Source organism: Eutrigla gurnardus (assembly GCF_963514095.1).
Source record: "Eutrigla gurnardus genome assembly, chromosome: 1".
Lineage (NCBI taxonomy): Eukaryota > Metazoa > Chordata > Actinopteri > Perciformes > Triglidae > Eutrigla > Eutrigla gurnardus.
The window spans coordinates 5367101-5384175 of record NC_139915.1 but is presented as its reverse complement, the minus strand read 5'-3'; the positions used below and the strand labels follow the sequence as shown (position 1 = coordinate 5384175).

At 38.7% G+C, this 17075-nt stretch overlaps 1 protein-coding gene across 1 annotated transcript; it reads right to left on the bottom strand.

Moving 5' to 3' along the window:
* Positions 1–1038: 1038 nt before the first annotated feature.
* LOC311018902 (long-chain fatty acid transport protein 2-like) lies at positions 1039–11462 on the bottom strand. Its single transcript, XM_084018010.1, has 10 exons — positions 10957–11462; positions 9475–9684; positions 9224–9382; positions 8097–8221; positions 6334–6528; positions 6016–6106; positions 3558–3756; positions 2830–2927; positions 2536–2666; positions 1039–1587 (listed from the first exon to the last, which is right to left on the bottom strand). The coding sequence occupies exons 1-10, from the start codon at positions 11438–11440 to the stop codon at positions 1411–1413; spliced, it is 1869 nt and encodes a 622-aa protein (XP_083874136.1). The 5' UTR covers positions 11441–11462; the 3' UTR covers positions 1039–1410.
* Between the last annotated feature and the right edge of the window lie 5613 nt (positions 11463–17075).

Below are 17075 nucleotides of genomic sequence, written 5' to 3'. Positions count from 1 at the left end.
CAGGTTTTGCAGTGTTCATGTTTTGCAACTTGGGTTCATAAATGTTATTTTCTTATTTGGCTAAAATCTTTGTCCTGTGTTTTATTGTTATCATAATCATAATCAATTAATTAAAGGCAAAAGTACAAAATCATTCAATGATCAGGAATTTTCAAGTAAATAGTATCGGTATCGGCAATACTGGGCATGATACTGCCAGGCAGAAGACAGTCATCACCGGTACATTATACATTAGATTTTGTGTAAACTGGGCCAAGTAATAAAGATTAAAAATGTTAAATGTTCAGAAAATTCAGGAAAACTCATTTATGTACGAAATTGCACTGATACATTGAAATTACCTCATTTCAACACATGACATCATCACATTTTCCACGAAGCCTGTTACTGACCAGCAGTGACACCAAGCAGCTCCAACTATCATTTTCCACCATGAAGACAAATTCAAACACTAGGATAGATGATAGAATGATACCTTTAGAAACATCAATATGGCCCACATCCTCAAACCATATTTGAGACAAGTCAAGACAGTAACAGTAAAATAAATTAATTAATCAAAAAAACCTGCTGACCTTTATAGTTATTAACTTAACCTCTGCATCCTTTTCAATGTAAAACAGATCTAAAAGAATAGAAACCACCTTTTCCTCAATCATGATGGTTGAGACGCAGTAAATATTCACCAATGTTAATGTTGTACGTGTGACTGCAACGACAGTTCATCCATCTGTCATGGATTTATTTCCCATTCAGTGGGTAAATATGTCACATTAACTGGCACATTATGTACCGTATCTTAGACGCTGGAACTGCAGCAGGACTTCATCTCCCTGACAGAAATCTGAAACTTTTTAATGACTGGGTTTTGGAGGGCTGAACAGAGATGCTGTCGCTGTCACTACATACTAAACACAAACCCATACATGACAGAGGGTTCGCAGCTACACCGATGGCAGAGATTCATGTGCATTTGCCTTGTCACACCTGATATTTGAGTAACATCGGGGCAGATATGCACACAGAAACTAGTCCGGATTTTACAATACGAATCACTTTAATTTGTAGAAATTGATATTCATATTTACAGATATTGGCTCATAAACATGCATCTGTTCTGTCTTACATATTTTGTGTAACTCTTTAACCATTACATGCTACTCATGTTTTTCCTATAAGCAAAGTATTCTGACAAGTACATCTGATACCTGAGAGAAAGTCCTGAAAGTTTTGCCTCCGTGAAAATTCACAGATGCATCTCATTAAACTTAATCTATTCATCTAAACATATTCTAATACTTGCTTTTAATAAAGAACTTGTATTTATTATTTTACTACACACAAATTATATGAGTATTAGAATAAACAATATTTGTTCAGGCACTGAGCTGGAAGTGCATAATTAACTACTCATAGTTTGACGTTTCCTGATAGGATGGAGCTGTAGACCTGAGCTGTCAGAGGGATGTAACTCTTCTCTTTGTCGTCGAGGATGTAAAGAGGGTCCAGGATACGCCCTGGATCGAAGCTCTCCTCCACTAACTTCACCTTCATCTGCTTGAAAGTCCCCGTCACCTCCACGGCGTTCTAGACGGTAGAAATGTAGGTACAGCACTCTCACAGTGAGAAAAATACTGATTAAATCTTATTAACAATGGGCTTCATTCACCGAGCATTCTTAGGAAGACGTTTGTTCTTAAAAACTTAACAACCTAAACGCACTTTTCACCAAGATTCTGGCATTCACCGATAGATTTGTTCCTACGAACATTTAAAAGCATCCTCATGCACATTTGAATGCCGACATGTGTGGTCATAATAATAATTCTATCATTTTTAATCTTGTTAATTTTTTATTTTTATTATATTACAAAGCATGGTGGCCTTTTAAAATAAAACAACACTGAGTGTGTTAGTGTTTTTCCTAACGGAACAGTTCTGTGGGTTTGCGCCTCGAACAAGGAGCTGCTGGAGATGCACGGCTCATATACGCATCTTTGAGTCATTCATTATGAAGTCCAGCAGCACTGGGCTCTATTCAAATAATGACTTATTTTATTATGAATGCAGGATCTGCCCTGCCCCCCTGGTTGATGACACCACTCTCCAACCCTCAGACTCACCCGGAGGTGTTGTTTAATCAGCAGCATGCGCGTACTCGCTCCCGAGTACACAACCGGCACCTTGAGAAGATGCTGGATGTGTTTGAACCCAGCAGGTGGCACTCTGCTTCTACAAATGCAAGGTCTCAGAAGGTCTCTATAAATACAACCTGAATATATATAGGTTGTATATATAGGTTGATATCAATATACAAATCATCAAGATAAGAACTTAGATGCGAACATTCCTGCGTATTAAGAAGGTGTCATGAAACCGACGTGGGTTTTTCTTAAGAAAAATATTTCTTTAGAAAAACATTCTTAAGAAAGCTTGTTTTTATCATTGCCCAATGTTTGCTTTTCAAATATTTTAATCTAATTAAGTTCAATGTAAGTGTAAGTGAAATGCAGCAAAGTGTGAAAAAAAACATACCTGTATTCTTATAAAGCGAGGTCGGGCATATGAAGGGAGGTAGTTCGCCACATGCTTATATAATCGATTTCCATCAAACTGGGCACCTTCCTTCACAGTGACGGCTGCCATCCCAATCCGCCCCTCATGTCCTATATGCCACACAAAATTGAAACACAGACACATGTATTTACCAATCCATACAAAAAAAAGTTTAATAATCAATGTCTCTTTTCAATGTTCTGCCATTTGGAAGTCCTGACATTTTTACTGAACATTCTCTGAGGTCTAATAAACAGAGGGGATGTCCGTCACCTGGCACTTGGACTCCATAAACGTTGGCTTCTGTGAGACATTCACTGATCGTCAGGATGTCAGACACCTCGTTTGTGGCCACGTTCTCACCTTTCCACCTGTGGGCTCAAAACAAGGTTAGAAGCCTTTTTTAAAAGCTGTGGTCTACATTCAGAAAATCAGTTGAGTCTCTGAGACAGATTTTAAAAAAGCATCCAACCCCCCTAACCAAACCCCTCCCCTCAGTGTTCCACGAGTCGACGAGGCGGGATGACGAGGAGTAGGGGAGAAGAGGGGATTGGATGGAGGGTACAAGCCAATCAATTTCTATGCAGGCCAATGGCTGATAGACTGAATGGATTTTTTTAGACCATAGCTTTAAGCCTGAGGCAAAAGTACAATAGGAATGTGGGGAAAACAAAAACATGCTCATGTCTGATCAACCAATATTGCCCAGCTTTTTTTATATATATATAAAAGGAGCCTGATGCATAGCTTGCAGAGTTGTACATTGATATGTATCTTTAACTGCACTATTTTCCTTGAAGTGCTTTTCATCTTTAACAATGAAAGAGCTTGTGATGCTCCATCTTCTATTTGTTCAATTCTTTTCATTCATTATTGTATAATATGGTTGATCCCTATAGGGACGGCTGACTATGTTTTAGACTATAGTCTAAAACATTATTCTGACAAAAAAAATATCAATAAACCTCAAATTAAAATCACAGGGAACATAAGTCCTGTACCTGAATGTGTCCCCTACACGATCCTGAAAGTAAATAAAGTTGTCTTCATCGATCCTCATTAAATCTCCACTGTTAAAGTAAAGATCTCCTTTTTTCAGAACATTACGAACTCTTTTCCTCTCCGTTTGTTCTTGGTTCTGGGCATAGCCAACGAAAGGAGCGATGTCTGTGATCTTCGACACCAGCAGACCCGTCTCACCTGAAAGAAAAAGCCCAGAGATGTCTTTTTTTTACGGCTATTGTCTGTCAATGGAATACTCGCCTCATCTACGGGGTCCAGATTTGGGTGGTTAAAAGTCCCTGCTGCCTACAAGACCCATATGTAATACTCTATGCAACAGAAGGGAGTACACCCTAGTGCAAGATCACTTAAATCAAATTATTCAAAATTGTATCACCTTACAGTAATTGCATTATGTCTGAGACAGTAGGGTATTTGCTCTTGTGTAAAATTAAAACTAAAAGTTTAGATTTACTATAATAAAAATACAGGCCCCATGCTGGAGGACCCAATCTGAGCCAAACAAATGTATCTTGGTCTCATCTGACCCAAGAATGTGCTCCCCAATTTGTATCAGGCTTCTTTTCATGTTCTTTAGCAAAGTTTCATCTTGCAGTTTTTGTGCCGAAGAGCAAGCAAGGGTTTCTTATGGACGCCGTCTATAGAGGTTGATGTGAAGAAATGTCCTGTTCTAGCTGTCACAGAAACTCCCATTAGCATTGATGACCACCTGAAGCACTTGCCCATCTGTTTTTCAGAGCTAGCAAGTAAGATACTGTCCTATGGTTCGTTCTATACCTCCTGGTTGTTGGAAATATGTATGAGTCAATGCAAGGAGACCTCTGGAGATGGTAGATGTCTTGTGCAGGAATATGTATTGATGCATCGTGAGAATAGAGCAGTACAACAGCTACAAACTCAACAGTGCATTGCCAACCCAAATTCGGCCTCCTGGGGAAGCATACAAACCCAGGTTATCTTGAGGAAGCTGCCATGGCGTCTGTATTATGTCTGGGTTAAAGAGAAGAACTCTGTGTTCGGCCCTGAGAGATGCTAGTGTCTTGTTTGTGAGAAGCAGACACTAAATAACTCAGATAAAATCACAAAAATAATCATGTATTAAATATAACCTGTTCATAAGATGACATGTATGTAGGGTTGCAAAGGGGCGGAAAATTCCCGGTAAATTTACGGAAAGTTTCCGGTAAATTTCCACGGGAACTTAAGCTTGGGAATTTTGGAAATATTCCATATTTGGAAACTTGCCATTATGGGAATTATGGGAATTAATGGGAATTTAGCGGAACTAACTGGGAATATATTATATCCAAGCATAAATATGAACAGAAGTCATAAGAAAACATCCATACAAAATGTTTTCAACAGATATTTCAACAGATTTATTTGAAAGTAGAACAGAACATGTTTTAATTAGTTGTTTCATGGGTGAAGTCAAAAACAGGAATGTTAGGTTCAATATACCATCTCCCAACCCCACTCATTCAAAAATGGAATGGAATGTTCCCGTTCATTGTCTATGTAAGAAGCCGTGCAATGCCGTCGCGGAGCAGCGAATTTCGAGAGACGGAGCGCCGCCGCCCGCAAGCTCTCGAAAATCTTTTAAACTGAATGCCTTCAATAGTCTTTGTGCTTCAGGCTCAAAAGTGTGGTCCAGTCTTCTAGTGATCTTCTGTACATGTGATGGAGGCATGCACAGTGCCAGTAGGGGGCGTGGTCTCAATAGCCATGCACTAAGCAGTGTGCTCTGTGCATGTGGTTGAGGAATGGCATGGATATTCAAGTGTATTTGAATGGCATCTGTTTGTTTTAGTCAAGATTATGCTACAAAATAACTTTCCTCAGCTATATTTAAGTCCCCTTTGAAGAGCCAACCATCAATTTTAAAATTGCCCAGTTTATTCCTGTTTATTCCCATAAATTCCCATTAATTCCCATGGAAAGTTTCCACTTTACCTACATGTATGTATCTTACACTGAGGGAATCAGGTATAGAGAACATCCCCTCACACTGGTTACTGCTGTCACTGTGTTTACACTGATTTTTAGTTGGTCACTGATCTTCCAGTATCCTCTTCCATCTCTGTGAAGTCTCAGTCAGATTTTTTAAATTCCTCTGGCAATTTTTTTTCCATGTGGAGCCACAGACTGGTGTTCACAGGTCATTGTATACATATGTTCATGCAATTAGGCTAACTGGAAATCACAGGATTTATAACTTATGTGTCAGCGATGACAGGTGTATTGACTTGAGTTTCTACATTGAGGCCTGTATTTCTAATTTAGTCTTTGTCATGTATTTGATTTTGATTGTTCATCATAGTAAATACTCTATTTGTCAACTTAAAGTGAAACAATTTTGAAACATTTGAAATCTAAGTGATTTTGCACAAGGGTGTACTCACTTGTATTGGTGTATACTGTAAGTTTGCTAATTACCTTTGGGCGACTCCAGACAAAGGCCGTTAGCATCTCGAATCGGTTCATCCCGCTCCGTGTCGTACTTAATCAGAGTGAAGGGAAAGAGTTTCTACATGGGGTAAAGAAGTAAAGACATGAGTGTAGGATGTGCCCAATGCATCTTTGTACCAACAATAGAATAAAACAGATTATTCCCATAGCATTTATAGGCATTCTTATATTCTAATACATGCAATCCAACAAATATACTATACAGACTTTTGAATATGCATTAATACATGAGATGTAATTGACAACAGGAACAATGTTGACAAAAATGTTTTATTTCATTCTTACCTGATGAAAATAGTTAACTCGTCCAATAGCTCCAATTTTCCCTGCGTAGTTGACAAAACCCACATTTCCCTCTGTGGAGGCGTAAAACTCTCGGACCTGAATGTTCCCGAATCTCTTGAGAAACTCTCTCCATACCTCTGCTCTGACACCGTTGCCTATGGCCAGTCTCACTTTATGGTCCTTGTCATTTTCTCTCTGCATCACATAAAAGGTAATGTACGTTAAGCATTTTATACTACAGAAACACATGATTTGATACCTAATTTCGAGTCACAGAAGTAAAATCCATTGACTGTGAAATCCTCATAAAACACAGAGAAAATAGTTGTAATGTAACTCATCAGGCTGGAAGATTTATGGAAGGTTTACTGTTCATGTAAACATAAGGAAAGTGTAAAGATCACATTCTTCTTTACTAATTAACTGTTTATGGAGATTACAGTCCTAATATAACAGTAAAATGACAACCAAACATATGACAGTTTTATCATGTAGAGCTCATATTCTATACAGCACTGCAACATTGTAACATTTCTTGCAATAATAAACTGCAGTTGTAGATTACATTAGATACACTGTATATATAAATAACAGCACGGTAAATAACAGTTTCTTCTAAGCTGTAGCTGTACCGGTAGTTTGTTGTAATTTAACAGGGTTTCAGTGAACTCGCCTTTAAACTAATGTAATTAATGTGATGTCCACTGTAGTAAATGTGACCGGAAAGTCGACTAGTAAAAGGTAATTTGGTTGCCAAGTTACTTGATATGGTCTTCGGAAGATAAGGTTAGCATCTATTCCTAGTGGTGACCAGATACAGACAAACCACCTCCTCTGACTCGAACGGGGTCACGCAGTAAATTGAGACTGCACTTCATGTGATGCAATGGGATACTCTGAATGGCCATACATGTATGTACAATGAGTACAGTACTCCTCAATGAAGCAGACGGATCTTTGAGAGATCGGGAAAAGTATGCAGTGTTTAAACACCACGCCAACGAACTTATGTGATGTTGTTTGACTCCCAATACCTCTAGTAATTGAGATACTGCCAGTCAGTGAAGAGATAAAGGTTAAGAAATAGGGCATGGCCTATATATCAGTCAACATATTTTGGATATAAAGCATCAGGTATGACTGTTTACTCATGACATCATTCGTCAAGACCACATAGGACTAAAACTGCAGTTATATGGATTTTAGTTGTCCCTTAAATCGTACAATTACATTCTGTCCAAAAATAACTTTCCTTGAAGGCATTTTCTATTGAAATGTCCCCACCGCCCCAGATGAAGAGGGAGGGCGACCTTTACTTCCTGCCAGCCCCAAAGTAACGCCACTGGTTTGTGTTTCAGTTGAGTTTGAACTGTCACATGATCGAGACACTGCAGCAGAGCTTTTGTTAAAAAAAAAAAAAGCGGGCCTCTACGTGCCTCTAAAACACCGGTGGAAAAGAAGGAAAAAAGAAAGATGGCGACGGTGCCCGTGATAAAACCAGAGTCAACATCGGACCCGCGTTTCAAAGGTGGCGTGATCTAAGGGATTGCAAAGGTCACGAAGTCGAGGGGGAGGAGCTCGGTGGTCGTGGGGGAGGAGCGTGAGAGTTGGAAACATTCAAATTCTGACAGAGTGCCCTCCATCCACCGGACTTGCCGACTGGGACTTTAATGTCAGTACATTTCATTACCCCTTTGTCCGTGTAATTCTGTCGCCCGTTTCTACGATGTCACACTGACAAAGTGAAAAAAGAATCAGTTTACCTTTGGTGTAGTGCAGAGGTAACGCATCACCTCTCCTATGTACTGCACCACAGTCACACTGTGTTTCCTGCAGTCGTCCCAGAACTGAGAAGCAGAGAACTTCCTCTTCAGAATGATAGTTGACCCTTCACAATAAGACAACAAAAAAGAAAGTTCCATGATGAGCTTAGCCACATAGAAATGTGCTTCAGGAGGTTCAGATTCATTTCTAAACATGATAAAAAAAAAAATATGATGCCCATTTAAACAAAGACAGAATGCATATTGGGGATATATTTTTTACTACTATTCACTATTGTATTAATGGTAACAATCCTAGTTAATTCTACATTATATTTTGACTTAGATTATTGAACACTTATGCCAACAATATTAAACTGTATGCCATTGAACTGCGTACTGCGCTACAGGACAGTTATTGTTCTGGTGTTGGATATCTCCTTATATGTGTGTAGCTCAGGCTGCTTACCCAGACATATAATAGCGATGTGAACTTTAGCCTATTTAGAAAAAAACAGTTAGAAAGTAGAGGTAAGCTGTTTTTGTTTCACCCAGCTCTGTTCAGATTCCTGGTTCACAGCGACAAAAGACTCTTTCATTGAGTTTAGCACAGGGCCAGGAAAGGAGGAGGAGGAGCAGGGGCAACCAGCCTCATGTTTATGTAGGTTTGGAGCAATAGTTCAATATGATCATTTATCTTCTTTTAATCGAATCATATCATGGTGAAACCATATATTGAGAGATTGTGAAACACGCATTACTTTATTTTTTACATTATTTTACACTTGAGTTCTTAATTTAAGTATTTCATTCACATATTTGTACACAAATTCACATTAACTATTTATTTATTGATAAACAATGTAAGGCTACATTGTGATACATGAGATATGAAATTACCTATATCGTGATAGGAGATTTTGGCCATATCGGCCCGATACGTAGATCATTCCTGTGTTAATTAGTTGCCCTCAGCAGCAGAGATCTGAGGTTCAAAGGATACCTCGATATCTTACAGGTGGGTATGAAGCCAGTGAGGGATCACACCCTTGTCACTGCACGTTGCAAGATCGATAATTCTAGAAAAAACTAAAACTAAAAGTACGCTCTGGTTCCGCTCATCGCACCTGTCTCAATGGAGCCGATAAAGCCGATAATGAATCCAGCTGTGTGGTACAGAGGCAGGTTGAGGTAGATGACATCACTAGACGTTACACCATTGGAAGATAAAACAGCCAGACTGGTCAAGAGGCGGGTCTGATTGACCACAGCTGCCTTAGGGAGACCTGAAATACAACAAGACAACAAACACCTTGACAGCCGAAGAAACTGACGTGTTGCCGTGGGAACGGATTATCACGTGAAACTGAAAGACTACCTGTAGTTCCGGAGGTGTAAATATAAACTGCAGGACTTTTGAACGTGACGTGTGATCTGAGAGATCGAGGGAGCGGTGTGTCCGCTGCCTCGTCCACTTTATCAGAGAAGCTCTCCATCCCAGGTGTGTTGCAGTGTTGGGTCATCAGGAGGACGGAGACGCCCTGCTCCGTCAGTGAAGGCAACACGTCCTCCACTGCTTCCTTCAGCTCTGGAAAGAGACGTACACACCAATCAATCACCAATATGTAGATACTGGCCCATTGCTGGCAATGAAATATGAAGCTTTACAGAAAACACAAGTAGGGTTAAAGTCAGCCTATAAAAGTGGCAATGTGGCTGCTGTATTTTTAAAAGGGTTGCAAAGGGGCGGAAAATTCCCGGTAAATTTACGGAAAGTTTCCGGTAAATTTCCACGGGAACTTAAGCTTGGGAATTTTGGAAATATTCCATATTTGGAAACTTGCCATGGGAATAATGGGAATTATGGGAATTAATGGGAATTTAGTGGAACTAACTGGGAATATATTATATCCAAGCATAAATATGAACAGAAGTCATAAAAAAACATCCATACAAAATGTTTTCAACAGATATTTCAACAGATTTATTTGAAAGTAGAACAGAACATGTTTTAATTAGTTGTTTCATGGGTGAAGTCAAAAACAGGAATGTTAGGTTCAATATACCATCTCCCAACCCCACTCATTCAAAAATGGAATGGAATGTTCCCATTCATTGTCTATGTAAGAAGCCGTGCGATGCCGTCGCGGAGCGGCGAATTTCAAGAGACGGAGGGCCGCCACCCGCAAGCTCTCGAAAATCTTTAAACTGAATGCCTTCAATAGTCTTTGTGCTTCAGGCTCAAAAGTGTGGTCCAGTCTTCTAGTGATCTTCTGTACATGTGATGGAGGCCTGCACAGTGCCAGTAGAGGGTGTGGTCTCAATAGCCATGCACTAAGCAGTGTGCTCTGTGCATGTGGTTGAGGAATGGCATGGATATTCAAGTGTATTTGAATGGCATCTGTTTGTTTTAGTCAAGATTATGCTACAAAATAACTTTCCTCAGCTATATTTAAGTCCCCTTTGAAGAGCCAACCATCAATTTTAAAAATTCCTGTTTATTCCCATAAATTCCCATTAATTCCCATGGAAAGTTTCCACTTTTTAAAATTCCCGGAATTTTGCAACCCTAATTTTTAACAACAAAAATTACAGTTTACATAACTCAACCAGAAAGAGTCTTGAGATGCTCTATATCGTCTCTACGAAAACCCTTATTATTAACAAAATTGAAACTTGAAAAGAATAAAAATAACTGTACAAAATACTTTAATAATTTGTTTGCTGTACTATTTGTTCACTTTGGGTTGACTTCTAAAAACAACCTTTACGTATGACAGAGGTCTACTGAAACCGGAAACATCAAATGCGTTTGACAGCAACATGCAATCTGACTGTCTGGTTTGCTGTGTGCTCCTACCTGAGGCCGCTATCAACACTTTGGCCTTGCAGCAGTTAAAGCAGTGCAGCAGAGACTTGGCCCGGATGTTGTGATTGAGCAGAGCCACGGGAGAGCCCAGTTTGGCCAGGGCCAGCCAGGTGAACAGGAAGGCGGGCTCGTTCCCCATGAAAAGCGCCACGGTGTCCCCGGCTTCATACCCGGGCTGAGCCAGCAGCGCGTTGGCTGCTTTGCTGCTCCTTTTATCCGCGTCTGCGTACGAGAATGTTTCCTCCTCGGACACGATGAACAGCTTGTGTGGATGCGCCGCGGTCCGCTCCAAGAACCGGTCCAAGACAAAGAAGGACGGTCTCCTTCTGCGCCACGACACAAACTTTAAAAAAATCCGCATCAGATCCCCGAAATACACAATATCCATCCAAAGATAAGGGGACACAGTTCTGAGGGCGAACGGTATGACGAGGAGGACGCCTGCTAAAAGGACAGAAATCAAACACACCTCCATCGTGTTTTCTCCTTTAAAAGCCACGAGAACTGTAAAAAGAAAAAAGAAAAAAAAAAGAAGTGCAGCCAGGGTCTGCAAAATGGGGAATGTTGTGCCAATAAGGATTGTGTTGAGTGGGGCGGGGCTTTTTCTCCCCAAAAAAGTAGGTTAAGATCATGGAAAAGGTCAAATGCTTGAATAATCTGGAATACAGATGATTGGAGGGATTATTGCTCAGCAGCAGCATTCCACTATTAAAGGGCCTCAAGACAAATGGATCAACATGAAACATGGAACAACTCAGATGTTTCCCTTTGAGCCCTCCCTACATTTAGCTTCAAACAACGTTGAAAGTGAGTTAATGAGAAGTAGTTTTAAACTGTATGCCTTTTATATGATGAATGCATATGTACCTCTTTGAAGGTACATGCACTAAGCAAACAGCATTGTTCATAATTGTGTAGAGATGTATCCTTCTTCTTCTTGCAACACGGGGAAACAGACAACTTTCCAAATAATCAAACTAGTCCTCAAAACAGGAGAATGGCATCAGTGCTCTCGAGTGTTTAATTTAGTTCAGCGTGAGATTTTGGCTGAAGGTACGTTTCCACAGGCAGCATTATTTCCAGTTCATTGACGTGAAGCGTTGACAACACGTAGACCGCGTTGTCACCGCTTCAATTTTTCACGTTGTCACGTTGTCTACGTGTTGTTAACATGTTAACGTGTTGTCTACATATTGTTAACGTGTCATCTATGTGTTTTCTACGTGTTGTCTACATGTTGTCTACGTGTTGTCTACGTGTTGTCTACGTGTTAACAGGTTGTCTACGTGTTGTCTACGTGTTGTCTGTGTTGTTAACATGTTGTATACGTGTTGTCCATGTGTTGTCTAGGTGTTGTCTAAGTGTTGTCTAGGTGTTGTCTAAGTGTTGTTAACGTGTTGTCTACGTGTTGTTAACATGTTGTTTACGTGTTGTATACGTGTTGTCCATGTGTTGTCTACCTGTTGTCTAGGTGTTGTCTAAGTGTTGTTAACGTGTTGTATACGTGTTAACATGTTGTTAACATGTTGTCTACGTGTTGTCAACGTGTTGTTAACATGTTAACGTGTTGTCTACATATTGTTAACGTGTCATCTACGTGTTTTCTACGTGTTGTCTACATGTTGTCTACGTGTTGTCTACGTGTTAACAGGTTGTCTAAGTGTTGTCTACGTGTTGTCTACGTGCTGTCTACGTGTTGTCTTTGTTAACATGTTGTATACGTTTTGTGTTGTCTAGGTGTTGTCTAAGTGTTGTCTAGGTGTTGTCTAAGTGTTGTTAACGTGTTGTCTACGTGTTGTTAACATGTTGTTAACGTGTTGTATACGTGTTGTCCATGTGTTGTCTACCTGTTGTCTAGGTGTTGTCTAAGTGTTGTTAAGGTGTTGCATACGTGTTGTTAACGTTTTGTCTATGTATTGTTGACATGTCGTCTACGTGTTGTCTACGTGTTGTTAACAGGTTGTCTACGTGTTGTCTACATGTTGTCTACGTGTTGTCTAGGTGTTGTCTAAGTGTTGTTAACGTGTCGTCTACGTGTTGTCTACGTGTTATTAACAGGTTGTCTACGTGTTATTAACAGGTTGTCTACGTGTTGTCTACGTGTTATTAACAGGTTGTCTACGCGTTATTAACAGGTTGTTAACGTGTTGTCTACGTATTGTTAACATTTCGTCTACGTGTTGTTAACATGTTGTCTGTTGTCTACGTGTTGTCTATGTGTTGTTAACGTGTTGTCTACGTGTTGTCTATGTGTTGTTAACGTGTTGTTAACGTGTTGTCTACATGTTGTTAACATGTTAACATGTTGTCTGTGTTGTCTAAAGTTGTCTACGTGTTGTCTACATGTTGTTAACATGTCTACGTGTTGTATAATGTTGTCTACGTTTTGTTAATCTGTTGTGTACATGTTGTCTACCTGTTGTTAACATGTTGTCCATGTGTTGTGTACGTGTTGTCTAAGTGTTGTTTATGTGTTGTCTACATGTTGTTAACGTTTTGTCTAAGTGTTGTCTACGTGTTATTAATGTGTTGTCTACATGTTGTTGACTTCACCCATGAAACAACTAATTAAAACATGTTCTGTTCTACTTTCAAATAAATCTGTTGAAATATCTGTTGAAAACATTTTGTATGGATGTTTTCTTATGACTTCTGTTCATATATATGCTTGGATATAATATATTCCCAGTTAGTTCCCCTAAATTCCCATTAATTCCCATTATTCCCATGGCAAGTTTCCAAATATGGAATATTTCCAAAATTCCCAAGCTTAAGTTCCCGTGGAAATTTACCGGAAACTTTCCGTAAATTTACCGGGAATTTTCCGCCCCTTTGCAACCCTAGTTAAGAATGACAGATGTATCCTTCTTCTTCTTGCAACACGGGGAAACAGACAACTTTCCAAATAATCAAACTAGTCCTCAAAACAGGAGAATGGCATCAGTGCTCTCGAGTGTTTAATTTAGTTCAGCGTGAGATTTTGGCTGAAGGTACGTTTCCACAGGCAGCATTATTTCCAGTTCATTGACGTGAAGCGTTGACAACACGTAGACCGCGTTGTCACCGCTTCAATTTTTCACGTTGTCACGTTGTCTACGTGTTGTTAACATGTTAACGTGTTGTCTACATATTGTTAACGTGTCATCTATGTGTTTTCTACGTGTTGTCTACATGTTGTCTACGTGTTGTCTACGTGTTGTCTACGTGTTAACAGGTTGTCTACGTGTTGTCTACGTGTTGTCTGTGTTGTTAACATGTTGTATACGTGTTGTCCATGTGTTGTCTAGGTGTTGTCTAAGTGTTGTCTAGGTGTTGTCTAAGTGTTGTTAACGTGTTGTCTACGTGTTGTTAACATGTTGTTAACGTGTTGTATACGTGTTGTCCATGTGTTGTCTACCTGTTGTCTAGGTGTTGTCTAAGTGTTGTTAACGTGTTGTATACGTGTTAACATGTTGTTAACATGTTGTCTACGTGTTGTCAACGTGTTGTTAACATGTTAACGTGTTGTCTACATATTGTTAACGTGTCATCTACGTGTTTTCTACGTGTTGTCTACATGTTGTCTACGTGTTGTCTACGTGTTAACAGGTTGTCTAAGTGTTGTCTACGTGTTGTCTACGTGCTGTCTACGTGTTGTCTTTGTTAACATGTTGTATACGTTTTGTGTTGTCTAGGTGTTGTCTAAGTGTTGTCTAGGTGTTGTCTAAGTGTTGTTAACGTGTTGTCTACGTGTTGTTAACATGTTGTTAACGTGTTGTATACGTGTTGTCCATGTGTTGTCTACCTGTTGTCTAGGTGTTGTCTAAGTGTTGTTAAGGTGTTGCATACGTGTTGTTAACGTTTTGTCTATGTATTGTTGACATGTCGTCTACGTGTTGTCTACGTGTTGTTAACAGGTTGTCTACGTGTTGTCTACATGTTGTCTACGTGTTGTCTAGGTGTTGTCTAAGTGTTGTTAACGTGTCGTCTACGTGTTGTCTACGTGTTATTAACAGGTTGTCTACGTGTTATTAACAGGTTGTCTACGTGTTGTCTACGTGTTATTAACAGGTTGTCTACGCGTTATTAACAGGTTGTTAACGTGTTGTCTACGTATTGTTAACATTTCGTCTACGTGTTGTTAACATGTTGTCTGTTGTCTACGTGTTGTCTATGTGTTGTTAACGTGTTGTCTACGTGTTGTCTATGTGTTGTTAACGTGTTGTTAACGTGTTGTCTACATGTTGTTAACATGTTAACATGTTGTCTGTGTTGTCTAAAGTTGTCTACGTGTTGTCTACATGTTGTTAACATGTCTACGTGTTGTATAATGTTGTCTACGTTTTGTTAATCTGTTGTGTACATGTTGTCTACCTGTTGTTAACATGTTGTCCATGTGTTGTGTACGTGTTGTCTAAGTGTTGTTTATGTGTTGTCTACATGTTGTTAACGTTTTGTCTAAGTGTTGTCTACGTGTTATTAATGTGTTGTCTACATGTTGTTGACTTCACCCATGAAACAACTAATTAAAACATGTTCTGTTCTACTTTCAAATAAATCTGTTGAAATATCTGTTGAAAACATTTTGTATGGATGTTTTCTTATGACTTCTGTTCATATATATGCTTGGATATAATATATTCCCAGTTAGTTCCCCTAAATTCCCATTAATTCCCATTATTCCCATGGCAAGTTTCCAAATATGGAATATTTCCAAAATTCCCAAGCTTAAGTTCCCGTGGAAATTTACCGGAAACTTTCCGTAAATTTACCGGGAATTTTCCGCCCCTTTGCAACCCTAGTTAAGAATGACAGATGTTTTGATGTGAAGATGTTTTATGATTCCTTTGCATATCAGGTAGGTTATAGGATGTTTAACACTTCAAGTCTGCCTTGATATTTATTGAAACAATGAATTCAAGGGAAGTGTGGCTCAACAGACAAATGCAAGTGTTGTTTTGTATTGTGCAACATTATTAAATATAATAAAGAAGTTGTGTGCTTTTGTTATTCGATAATTTGCTATATTTAACATACTTATGTTTGTTAATTGATATAAAAATAGAGATCAAGTAAAACGAAATACAAGTAAAAGTCCTGTAGTCCAAAGTTTTACCGAAGTAAACATCCAGAAGTATTATAAGAATCAATGTACTTCAAGTATCAAGAGAAAATGTACGCATCACATCCTATCATAGTGTCATATTTATCATCTATATTATTGATGCATGACTAATGTGTTAGGATCAGCTTGCCAAGGTAGAGATATTTTTTTAACATCTTACCATTAAGCAGTTTTATCTTTAACAATGCATCGTATTTTAGAAGCTGGTCATATGTTTTTTTTAATCTGAAACTAGAACAAATTATTAACTAGAACTAAAGTGATTAAATAAATGTAGTGGAGTAAAATTAATCATGTTTCCCTCTGAAATGTAGTAGAATAGAAGTATAAAGAAGCAAAACTGGAAAACTCAACTCAACTCAACTTTATTCATATAGCACTTTACAACAACCGTACTTGAAAACAAAGTGCTGTACAGAGACATAAAACTATTTAAAAACACTAAAATAAACAAAACAGACAGTAAAACAGGTGTTACATTGTTTTAAAAACAATTAGAAACGATAAAACAATAAATCAAAGCAAGGCAATAAGAAAAATAAAAAACACTAAAACAGGAGTAAAGTCTCATGTGGAGTTGAAAGCCAGGGAATAAAAATGGGTTTTAAGACTGGACAGTGAAAAATGTAAGTACAAGTACATCCAAATGATACATAAATACAGCAGTGAAGTAACTATGTACCACACATTAAGCTGAATAGGTCATTGTGGGTGAACTTGATATCTATTCACCTGGTACCAATGGTACCAGTTTACATACCGTAACACCTGTGAACATTAAACAGGCTGATGTGTCAGTGGGAGAAATATTGCATCATTTTATTATATATTATATTATAATAAAGTGCACATAAAATATACTGTGAAGATATAAAAAAGTTAACTGATTAATTTATTAATTGCTTTTGTTTAAAGGGATAGTTCGGAAGTTTGGACATAAGACCTATTTTCCAAGTCAGCCGGTGTGTTCGAGACGTCTGGAGACGTTTTCAAGACATTTCATTCA

Bases quoted from the DNA above. Each gene is read 5' to 3' on its own strand.
- LOC311018902 (XM_084018010.1), bottom strand. From the start codon at position 11,440: ATGGAGGTGTGTTTGATTTCTGTCCTTTTAGCAGGCGTCCTCCTCGTC. The intron at 6,529-8,096 runs GTAAACTGATTC...TATGTGATGCAG, and splicing joins ACCTCTGCACTACACCAAAG to AGAGAAAATGACAAGGACCA. The intron at 1,588-2,535 runs GTATGTTTTTTT...TCTACCGTCTAG, and splicing joins CTCGCTTTATAAGAATACAG to AACGCCGTGGAGGTGACGGG.